The following is an 11751-nucleotide window of genomic DNA, read 5'->3' as shown; positions in this document are numbered from 1 at the left end:
GGAGCACCCCCCCACCCCGGAGTCCAGACGGATTTTCCATGAAGGAAAACAAATGAGAGGACGTAAAGTCCTAGAGGTGCATTTTTCCTTCCGAGGTAAAGCTGCCCCTCTTTCCTTCGCTCCACATCGTGCTTCTTTCTCGCTAGCTCGCTCGCTCTTTTTATAGACATCTGCTGGCACTTTGGCTCCTAATGTCTTTCCCATGTGCCCCAGCAGCAGCCCTGCATACCTGACACATCCCCTCTTTTCCCTGTAGCAAGCAAAATGCGTCACTCTGGAAGTCTGGGCCCTGGAAAGAGAGCTAAGAATGTGCTCGTCCATGTCAGGTTTGACTCCATCATTGACAGACAAGCATGACCAGACCAGTAGGGGCACGCAGGTACCCCCCCGCCAGCCCCGCCCACAGACACCTAGATGATGGCGTGTTCCACTCCTCCTTCCTCACCAAGGCCTCACAGTTCCGGAATCTTTCGTGTCGCTTCGAGGTCTGGATCTATCCTGGAAATGTAGAGATTTAAATGAATCTGTCAGATTAGCCTCTCGGCAGATGCCCAGAATGTGACCTCAGCCCGAAACCACGCCGTCGGACCCAGAGCGGCACGCGTTTCCTGATATGTAACGTTTTAATCTGTTCCACAGCATCAGTGCTTTGGTTCTCAGATGGTGATTGGGACCATGCTAATGGAACCTGTAACATCTGGAACGCGTCAGAGTGCCGATTTTCACATCACGTACCGGGTTAAAGTTTGGAACTCAGCAGCTGGGAGGAAGTGTTTAATAAAACAGGATGATGAGTGGAGAACAGTGGTTCAGTCCATCTTTTTACCTCCCAAAAGAAACACAAAGCTTAATTAGACGCCATGAAACCAATTGTAAAATGTGCCGATATGGCTGCATTCCAAACATACACAAGCGAAAAGAAGACACGAGAAAATCGCCAGCAGCACTTTTATTAAGATTTCTTTTTGTTTTTTTGGTCCCTGTTCCCTTAAGTCACATGACATCACCAAAACTGAAGCAAAGAGCTGCTGCAACACCCGGCTCACATGTCCACGCCTGGCATTTCACTCAAGAGAGAAACCAGCTTCTCTCCTGCCTGTTTTTGTCTTTCTGGGCTTTTTGTTTCTGTATTGTTTGTTTTTCCATACAATCTCTCTGCACCCCTCCCCCACCCCCCTCTCTGATTAGAAAAGCAGAGAACGCGACCGGAGTGCACGCTCGGGAGAAAATGCCTGACTTCTTTGGTCTCTGGAAGTGCAATTTCTGAGCGGAGCTTCAAAGTCACATGAGCCCAGATGCATGAAAAGCAAAGGTTCGCTCAAATGGAGCATAAATAGCACCACATGTGGACAGCAAACAGTTAAAGGCTGCAGATGTGGACAGAACAGTACCAGTAACTGACACAGCACTCCCTCCCCACTCACACACACGCACGCACGCACGCACGCACACACAAGGACCATTTGGTTAGACAGAAATCTGCACTCTGATTCAGCACTTTTCTAACAGATAAACCACGTGGCCTCTTTCATCCGGATTCTAACCCACATGAGAAACCTCGGCTAACAGTTTAACCCCCCCGAACCCATCAAAACATATGAAGCACGGCATCATCGCTGAACACATCGGGACTGTCTAACTGTCTCAGTTGCCATGGAGGTTTTTGTTCTCCTTTTAAAGGGGATGCAACAACTCCTTAACCAGTAACAAAGTGTAAAAAATATTTATTTTAAAACGAGCCTTCGCTGCGGTTACAGCAGAAATAATTGGTTGGCTAATTAGCTATGAACCATTTCATATGACAAGCTTTATAGGAGTCATGAGCTGTCAAAATGTTGAATTAACACATTTGTAAGTCACTTTTCCAGCTCCAAACAGAGCTACGCTAACCTTCCTAAAAATGACAGTAATGATATGTTGGTTTTGTGCAATTAAAACACTTAAAAAACCCGAGAGCTAAATGTAAATCATGAAACAGGCCCTGGAATCTGCCTCGGCTTCACCCACGTTCCGACGTTTTCATTCACTGTTTGGCTACGCTAACCTGCGGCTAAACCCAGAGGGGGGGGGTGTATTAATCAGCACAGTGGTTGACTCATGTCACTCACCCACGATCCAACACACCCCGAAAAACTATGACCCAACAGATAATGAAACACATGTGCAAACTTTGTACCCACGACTCGGTCAGGAACACGTCCCAGTAACACAGACAAACGCTCCATTCAAAACCAGTTTGTTCCATTAGAATGTCTCAGGTCCTTTAGGGCACTTGTAGCATGAGTGAAGGGAGGGAAAAACCACTTCAACAAACTGGGTTTTTTTTTCTTCTTCAGGTGCAAAATTTCAGAAAAACCTTAGTCTCTGTGCTGCTCGTTGAGTTGCTGTTGAAGAATTTGCTTATTTGGCCCGAAACGTTGTTGTTTTATGACCTGTTGATAGAAAACAGTGACTTCGGCAAAAGCCTCAACATCTGGAGCGCTTCAAAATGTTGGAAAACCAGCCAAACTAAAAAAAAAAAAAAATGATATGGCTGTTTTTTTTCTTTGATCACATGGAATCGGACCTGAAAGGAAAAGAAAAAGTGCGGGACGATGGCGAGAAGGGGGACATCATCTCTTACAAACACCTTAAATTATGTCAAATTAACTATATACTGTCATGTAGCCTAAATGATGCGTATTTAAGAACTAAACGGTACAGTAGCTTTCTGGATTTAAACGTCTTTAATCCATCAGAGATCAAATGGACCCCCCCACCCCGACCCGGAGTCCAGTCCCCGGTGCTGCCGTCCACCCCCACCGCTCCAGTCTTCACAGGCACTCGTACATGCGCAGCGTGCGCTCCAGCTGCTGCACCACCCGCTGGTAGAAGGCGATCTGCTCCCTGAGGTAGGCCTGCATCATGTCCTTAAAGTCCACCTCCCGGCGCTGGTGGAAGTGGCTCATCTCCGCCTGCAGGGCGAACCCAACCGTCCGGCAGCGCTTCCTGATGCCGTCGGCCTCGCTCTGGTCCATCTTCCCCTCGTCGCTCATGCGCTGGCTCTCCTTCACCTTGGCGAAGGCCCCTGAGGGAAGAGGAACGGTGAGGAGTGAGACCGGAGTGATGAATCAAGCCGGGTCTGGGTTTCACCAACACCAGAACCGAACAAAGATGGATTTTATTAGTTACACATTGGACTCGTTTTCACCTCGTAGAAACATCCCACACGTGTGAACGATAGCACGAGCCCGAATGATGGTACCAGACATCTTTAGGACCTCAAAGAGTCGCACAAATACAAATAAGCCAAATAAGTGTCTCTTCTCTTTCCAACCCCCCCCCCCATAATTCCAGTCATGTTCCAGGTTTCTTCCCCATTAAAGGAAGTTTTCCCTGGGCGCTGTTGCTTGTTTGGGGGGGAGACTCTTAGTTTCTGATCGTAAGAGACGCTTTAAAAGTAAAGTATTGAATTGCACACAGTTTCCTCTTTGCTATGGCGACCCCACCCACCCTGAGGTGGGACTCAATTATACTGGAAAACGTCAAAAACACAGCCGAATAGAGGCTAAAGCTGCGTAATGGAAAAGCAACATTACACAGCCCTTTTCTATTCATCCCCTCAAAGCAGTCACGTGCATGTGCTAGATGCTAATTAGCACATGCTACATGCTAATTTATATTTTGTCTTTTTTTTTCCCTCTCTTAGCTCAAACCATTAAAAAGCAGTGAACCACATTTCTGTCCAGAAAGGAAAACCTTAAAAAGAGTTGCAGTAAAAGTCAATTACAGTCTTAAAAATGTTTTATTTTATTTTATTTTATTTTTATTGCTCATTGTCTGTTTCAGTTAGAGCTGATATACGAAATAAAACTATGAAGCGCGATTACTCTAAGAATAGAATAAAACTGTGAAGATTACTCTGAGTTGTTCACTTTATAGATAAAGCTGGGAACAACTCGCCGCTACTTTTTTGGTTTTTACTGCGCACCACACGGCTGCTTTGGGACGATGTGGACAAGTAGCAACCGCAGTCGCCCAGACTGCCATGACATCATTTTCCAAGCGGTGTGCGTTTCTCATCAAATCCAGCGAGAGCGTCTCTCCAAATCCAGGCTGCCCTCAGGTGGCGCGCTAATTAGCCTGCTAGCAGGGCTGGTTTTAGACAGTCTGGTTATTTAGTGCAGCCGCCACAGCGTCCGGGTTTGTTCCATCAGACTCTTCATACTGGAGTTTCTATAGCATTCCTGCCAGCACTGGGAGAACGGGAACAGCACTTTGTCTTTTTTAGCAGGCCCTGACCTACATTTGCGTGTTCTTTTTTCCACATGAGGGGAGAATGAGCATCAGCAGATAACACGTATAAAGGAAGAGGTCTGGGGGCCGTCTGGAGGGTGGTGGAAGCTTATCTTGTCACACTATTGAGGCAAAAGCTGGACACCAACTAAAATACAAACATTTTTAGCTTCCAACATGTTTCTTCGGCCATTTAGCTTGCGGACTCTCCCCTTCCTGTTTTCCCAGTTAGCCTCTGCTCAGCACCACATGGGCACTGGTCTGGAAAGTCACCAGTTTTGTTTTTCTGCTGCAACCAGACGGGCGGCCACATGCTTCACGGCGGTGGCCGGAGACAGGACGGGAAGCGTGTGAGTCTACAAAAGACAGCGATTAAGGCTTTTCTGCTGGAATCTCAGAGACAAACAGAATGTTTCTTTAAATAAATCCATCATTGCGGGTTCCAAAGGTGGTGCGGTGTGCAGGTTCTCCACTTTTTTTTCTTTCTTTTTTTTTTTTTGTTTTACAGGCTTCTCCTCACTGTGATGGACTGGTGCTGGTCCAAGCTGGACTGAGATCAGCACCAGCACTGCCGAGACACCAACGGTTCAGTGCTAATGGAAACATCGTCCTAACCCGAGCGCCCCAGCGGGGACCTTTGTCATCCACTAAAGGTCAGATAACCTTCAACACGGACTTCCTGCTCCACCATTCCCACAGCTCATTTTTCAACAGAGGTCTTTCACCATCTACGGGTGACTGAACTCAACTCCCGCTAAGCTCCCCGCATCTCCCAGCAACCGTCACCGGGTGGGAGGTGGACATTAACACAGGAAGTGCAGCATTTTTGCCACACTGACATCAACCTTTTGTCGTTTCTGTCTCTATTTGTTTCCAACACGGGGCCGTGACGACACCCGCGATGTCATTTCAGGCTACAGGCTTCTTTTTATGGTTATGAGGGTAATTCCACCAGCCCCTCAAGTGGGGTGATGGTTCCCAGCAACAGTAGTGAAGCCCCTTCTGGGCTTCCGTACCTTCTTTTCACCACCAAAAATGAAAGAACACCACGAGACTTTCAGAGGCATAAACAGTCTCAGAGAGTAAACACAGCTTGCTGCCGAGCTCGTGTGTGATGAGTGAAATATTACCGCGCTCACACGTCACTATTAATGGGAGCCACAAATGATCCAGCACGCCCTCGTTCTTGGAACACAGAGAAGGTTTCACTCTTCAGCAGTGAAAGGAAACAAAGGTTTTGGCAGGTAAAAGCTGCAGCCTGCGACTAAACAACAAACACAACACAAAAAAATGCAGTCACGGCGCATGAACACACAGTTTCGAGTTTCAGACGCTGTTTTAAACTGCGTTTAAGGGTGGGAGGATTAACAAGGCAGCGCGATCAGTGGAGGCGTTTCATAAGAAGCAGGAACAAGAGCGGACATGTGAGGCTGACTGAGGCAAGAAGGAAGGAAGGAAGGAGCTTTTGAAGAGGGAAAAGGACAACAAATACTTAGTAAACCCCCAGTAATCGTCCTGTTTACAACAACCAATCAGGTCTACTGTCCAAGCTAACATTTTGTCCTCGATTGGAATGTTTTTGGCCACCTTTGATAAGTCTTATGTCTGTTTATCTTTGACAGTCGTGTTTACTCTGAAGTGCCGGACAAAAGCAAATCCATCAGGAGGAATGTTGAAAACAGACGCACCCTTGCTGGTGCAATCATGGGCTCGGACGCTTAACACTTTCAATTGGGACCGAAAACTGAAACGGGGGCGGGGAGAATTAATCTCTTTGTCCAAATCGTGTCAAAAATGTGTTCAGCAGATGAGGAAATGCAGTGATATTTATATACAAACTATAATCTCTGTGCTGGATCATAAATCAGAGCAGAGAGAAGAGCAGGTGGAACGTTTTTCTCTGCGTTTGCGCCGCCACGAGAAGTTTGTGCAACAGTTTTGAGGGGCTGCACGAATCTAGAACGGCATAAATTGATCCAGGACAATAGAGGAGGGGTTTGCCGCTTTACTGCAGTCAGCCATCAGGGGGCGACGTTGATGCTTCACCTTGGAGGAGCTCAGAGAAACTAGTGAGGAAGACTGCAGCCGTGCCCAACACGTGCAACAGCACCATAACTCAGGCGTCCAGTTAAAGCCACGTTATTAAGTCTCAGACACTTGGACAAAAGAGGCCTATAAACCTGTCAGCAAATACGAATGTCACATGCTAGCAGGAAGGGATGTTTGAGCCAAGCCTCTGAGAAACGGCCAAATGCGTTATTAATGTTTCATTTTCGTTAGTGTTGACAAAGGAATGTGGCCGGAGAGGGAACGGGTTCAAATTCAAACTCAACACAGCTAAAAGACACATTTGTGGAGACGGAGCTCATTAGTTGTCCATCGCAGGACACATGACTTAATTGTGAGTTGGGGTTTTTTTTGAGTATGTTGCATTAAATGAGAGGTGGATGCAGCAAAAAACGATCACAAAACACCCTCTGGCCACAGTAACCGTGTGTTTTTTTAAGAGCACAGCAGGGAGGTGGCGGTAACAACCGAGTTCTTGGAGACGTGTGTAATCGGTATGAGACAATGCTCTGCCGGGCCAGCACTGTCAGGAATGTACAGAGTTCCACTGTGCCTGAGCAGCGCCGAGATTTACGAGTCAGCAAAAACGGGAAAGGGGCGTATTTGTGCTTCACAGCCGAAACAGTCAGCTGTGGAGGCCGGCGCCAACGAAGGAGACGAGAGATGCACAACCAAAGGTCAAACGCTGGTTCCGCAGGCTGCACAGTTCCTAATGGACCTCTCCTTTCTTATCTAATGTCAGAAATACAAATGTGCTCTGGATTCAGCACCGATTTGAAAAGCTGATGTTAAATGGCCCTCTATTATCAGCAGAATTTGGCAGGAAATCTTCTTCTATGAAACCCCTGTAGAGCTGTAATCTGCCGTGCGGAGGGTGACCCAACTCGAGCCCAGATTAAACATCTGACTGATGTAGGCGGAGGCGTCCCAGAGGAGCCCCCGACCCTCAAATCTGTGGATGGGCTAACAGCCACGGTGTTTACTGATATTTAAGTTCCAAAGACGCCAAGATAAAGCCAGCGCTGCTGATTATCCCAGCAATCCTACCTTGACTTCTTTGGTTTCAGTCGTTAAGAAGCCTTGAATTTCAGGGTTTTGGCTGTAATTGCTCCCATGATTTAGTCAAAACATCAACTTGAACAATCTCTTCACATCAATTTCAACCCCATAAAGTTAGACTAGCTTGAAATAGGCATTTTACTTTATACGCCAAACAACAGAGTAGACCAGCGTTTATCAGCACGTGACGGCTAATGAGTTTTCCTTGACGTCATTTGGATGTTTTCTGCCCACTCAAACAGTGAAATACTCTAAAAGTTGCTAATTTGTGTTACAATAGCTCGAATAAAACTAAAGAACTGAATCAAAACCAGAATTTGCACCCAATTTTACGCATTTAACACGACCTGCATAAGCTTTACACGTCTGCGGATGTTCATAGCGCTTTAATGTGCAGTTAGCAATGGGAAACAGCATAACAGATATCCTGAGGCTAATGCTAACTGTTTAATCTTTTATGCACCATCCAGGCCATGGGACCGATCCTCAGATTTAATCTAACCTGAGAGACGTTTAGTTTCAGTCAGCTGATCACTCATTTGTTCTCCACAGAGCAGTAGCCTGCCAATAATGCCAAATATGTAAACACACCTTCATATTCTGTCATGGGTGCGTAACGAGAGGAGTTTGACTGATTTCCTGGCTATCATGTGACTGATCTTGACCAATCAGGAGCCAGTAATATGCCCTGATCAGAAAGGCTGATTAATCAGATTAAACTATATTTTCGCAAATCATCGACTGATGGCAGTCCAACTATGGGATTTTTATTGGCAGATGATCAGAGGGCAAAATGGGCCAAATAAATAAGGCTGACCTCAGGTCAGCGTGTTCTCCGTGCTGCCAAGGCTGGATCTGCCGTCACATCAGGCACATGTGCCACAGAAAAGTTCTGTTTGGCATTTTCTTCTCCCGCGTCTGCCTGGTTATTGAACAACGACCTCATGGGTCAGGCAGGTTTTGTTACCACTGAGCAGAATCAGCCTTTGTCCGTCAGTAATCTAATAGCACCCAGTGACACCAGTGACACCATTTTCAATTCTCTGGACACATTCCAGTCGGACCCATCGGCCTGTTTCTCCCATATGGGAGAGAAGAGCTCTCAGCAGGGGTCCGCCATCGTTTCTACTCTGCTGTTGATGTAATAACTCATGATGGTAATACCGTGACGGAGCAGAGTGCACAACAGATCTCTCCCAGTAAATCAGAACAGTGATAAATCTGAATTCTGGCTCGGTGGTGATTAAAAAGATTTGTGTTGATCCATTTGGACCGCATTCTGATCAGTCTTAGGCGTTCGTGACCTTTTTAATATCTTCCTGATTGTTTTGTTTTTCTCATGCATCACTAGGCAGGGTGAGTGTTGCCGGGCACAGACGCCACACGAACGAGCCAGAGCCTCCGCCAAGCCTGGAAATCGCCGCCATACGGAACCGCCCGTGCGAGACGCGTTTAAATGCTCCTCGGTTGTGATGTTTTCAATCTTTCCGAAGTCCCTGCAGCAGCATTCCTGCAACACGCCCCACATTTTAAGATCTGAGATTATTTGTGGAATATCTGAAATTTCATGCATCGGCTTCTGGGCGTGCACGTGTGGCCAGAACTTCTGCATTATTCTCACAAAGAGAACAAATTTGCGTCATTTAGGAGACCTGATCTCACAGAATGCTGACATTCTGGGAACATGACAGTTTTCGTGCATTCAGGCATTTCCGTTGCCTCTGGCAACAGAGCAGGCAAACAGAGTGACCCTGGTTCCACCCGGACACACGCGCATGTGAGGCGTGCACGTGCAGCGGATCGTTCTGAGTTGGAGGCCGTTCATATCTGCAGCTGAGAGGAGGAGATGCTGGAGGTCAAACCTAAACTTTCAGTCATAATTAAGATTAAAACATTGGAGGAAGCAACCATAAACCCGGAGTTTCTCGCAAAAAGCACAAATTAGCCGCCGAGCGAGAACTCACGTCGACGTCTGCACGTGCTGCAAACATCTGCAGGGGCGACGGGTTACTTTACCTTTCTGGAGATGAATGATATCAGGGAAGTTGGCGAGCAGTCCTTGGTAGAGGGACAGCTTGTCCAGCATCTGGAAGAGGTCGTACTTGGGCTGCTCTGCAAACAGCTCTCCGATGTTCTCGTACGTGCGGCCCGTGTGGGAGATGGCGTTGTTCAGGGCCTCCGAGCTGTAAGGGGGGTCCAGCATGAAGGCCTGGCTGATGGACTGGAAGGAATTTCCCAGCCGCTGGAACTCCTTCCTGAAGCCACCCAGGTGTTTACGCACCAGCTCGGAGGCGACGTGCGTCAGCTGCATCACGCTGTCGTCCATCTTTTTGGCAAAGGACTTGAAGGAGTCGACGCGCTCCTCCACGTCCTGCAGGTCCTGGTGCTCGGTGGGGATCTGAAGGGTCAGCATGAAGTGGGCCCCCACCATCTCGTCCTTCTCCGCCCGCCGCTTGCCCAGCTTCCACTGTTTGTCGTCGGCACACATCAGAAAGTGCTCGAAGCCTTCGTACTGGGAGAGGACCGGGTGACTGGTCATGTGGTTCATCCACAGTATCAGTCGCCTCTTGCGCTTCTCAATGAAGTCCTCCTCGAAGCGCCCCGTCGCCTGTTTCTCAGGCAGGTGGGGCACAGATATCACAGTAAACTTATGCAGCAGGCGGTTGTACAGCCAGTCAAAGTGTTTGTAACGCCTGTACACAGGACGTCCCGTGTGACTCGGCGTGACGCGGTACGAAATGTACGTCTTGATGCCCTTGAACTTGGTCTGTTTTGTGGGATCTTCGATGGAGCAGGAGAAAGGCTGCGGGCTCTCCATCCACTGAGCCCCCAGGGGACCCATCTCGATAGTGTACGACTCGGCTATTTTTGCCATCATGGGAACGTCTCCTAGCACAAACGCTTCTACCCCCGAGCGGACGAAGCTGGAGAACCTGTTCAGGTTCCTGCCCACCATGCTGCCCTTCCTGGAGCTGGACATGCTGTCCTGTCTCTCCATGGGTGGTTTGGACCTGTAATGTACGTTGGGGTTGTTGGGCGGCGGGCTCGGGTGGGCATGTCCATTGGCCCCGGGGCTCCTGTTGTGGTCACCTTCGCCCACCACCGTTGATTGGTCGTCCCAGTCATCCCAGTCGTCGTCCTCCTCTTCGTAGTAACTCTGCTGCGAATACAGAGTGGTGTTTGCCGATGGGAAATAGGAGGTGTCGTTTCCCAAAGATCCAGCAGGACTTATGGAACAGTCGGTCACATTAGAGTCTGAACGAGTGCGGATGATTTCCACGTAGGACGCGGGGAAGAGACCCCGCTCTCCTCGGCTGTTCTCCCCCTCATACCAGCCGCCCACAGAGTTCTCATCGAAGATAACCAGCTCCTCGTTCTCCTGAATGCTGATCTCCTCCTTGTTTTCACTCAGAAAAGTGTAGAGTGCTTTGGCTTTCACTGCCATTTTAATACTCCAGTGGGCTCAAAAGTGACAAGTTTAGTTTATATTTACGTTAAAGCCTCAACGCATGCTGCACTGGAAACATCAGAACAATATAACATTCACGGACATCTCCAATTACATAGCAGCAGTGGGATCAGGTGTGCAACAGGCAGAATGTAAATTAAATGATAGGACAGTTAGTAAACACCAAAGATGTTGCTTCTGTCCGAAGCAACAATCTGAAATGTTCCTACTGTGACCACTAGTGTCTTCAGCCCATTGAGACTATGTCTCCGTCTTTGCGCCTCTGCTGCTTTCAAAACAATCACTTCAACTGAAGGAAAAGTCTTTCGAGATTAACTTTCCTCGGTCCAACTTCGCAGGTCTCCTTCTTTCTCTCCACCAAACACAACAGCTACGAAAACAAAGCTGGTTTCCCCAAAGATCTCCTCCAAAAGCGCCGACGGTTGTCTTAATCCTCTCCGACTGTTCTGCGCCTCGCGTTGATCATTGAGCGGACATTTGATACTCATTACGACGCCTAAAAATTAATCCCTGGCAAAAACCTTTGCAAGACAACGTGGCTCTGTCGAGGAGAAAAACAAAGGGGATGAGTAATGCATCCCAGTTCCGAGCGTGGTCCGCATTCCCTCAGACTGAAACTTGCAGGCTTTTCCTTGTAAACAGGTTGGTGCGCATCTTCAGTCGGTCCTTTATGTCAATCAAACAAAGGAGAAGCAAAACTGTCTTTCCAGCTGTTTAGTAGCATCAATGCATACGGGAGGACTTGTTACCTCTTTAGGGTTATTCCAGTGCGTGCAGTAACAAAGTAACTCTTTCCATGACGTGAGGATCGGACAATTGGAGGCAAGTTTTCATCAGCTCCTTTATAGTCTTTGTAACAGGAGAGACTGGCTCACTGTCGC

The 11751-nt window shown here is 47.9% G+C and overlaps 1 protein-coding gene across 1 annotated transcript; it reads right to left on the bottom strand.

Moving 5' to 3' along the window:
• Positions 1-933: 933 nt before the first annotated feature.
• snx33 (sorting nexin 33) lies at positions 934-11732 on the bottom strand. The gene is made up of 2 exons (XM_003967599.3): positions 9418-11732; positions 934-3067 (listed from the first exon to the last, which is right to left on the bottom strand). Exons 1-2 carry the CDS (start codon positions 10844-10846, stop codon positions 2814-2816), a joined length of 1683 nt encoding a protein of 560 aa, XP_003967648.1. The 5' UTR covers positions 10847-11732; the 3' UTR covers positions 934-2813.
• Between the last annotated feature and the right edge of the window lie 19 nt (positions 11733-11751).

Source organism: Takifugu rubripes, chromosome 9, assembly GCF_901000725.2.
Source record: "Takifugu rubripes chromosome 9, fTakRub1.2, whole genome shotgun sequence".
Taxonomy (NCBI): domain Eukaryota; kingdom Metazoa; phylum Chordata; class Actinopteri; order Tetraodontiformes; family Tetraodontidae; genus Takifugu; species Takifugu rubripes.
This window is presented reverse-complemented; position numbering and strand designations above follow the sequence as displayed.

What these genes read in the sequence shown, in the direction of transcription:
- snx33 (XM_003967599.3), bottom strand. Translation starts at nt 10,846, where the DNA reads ATGGCAGTGAAAGCCAAAGCACTCTACACTTTTCTGAGTGAAAACAAG. An exon ending in TATCATTCATCTCCAGAAAG is followed by an intron (nt 3,068 to 9,417) that starts GTAAAGTAACCC and finishes CTCTTCCCTCAG; the next exon opens with GGGCCTTCGCCAAGGTGAAG.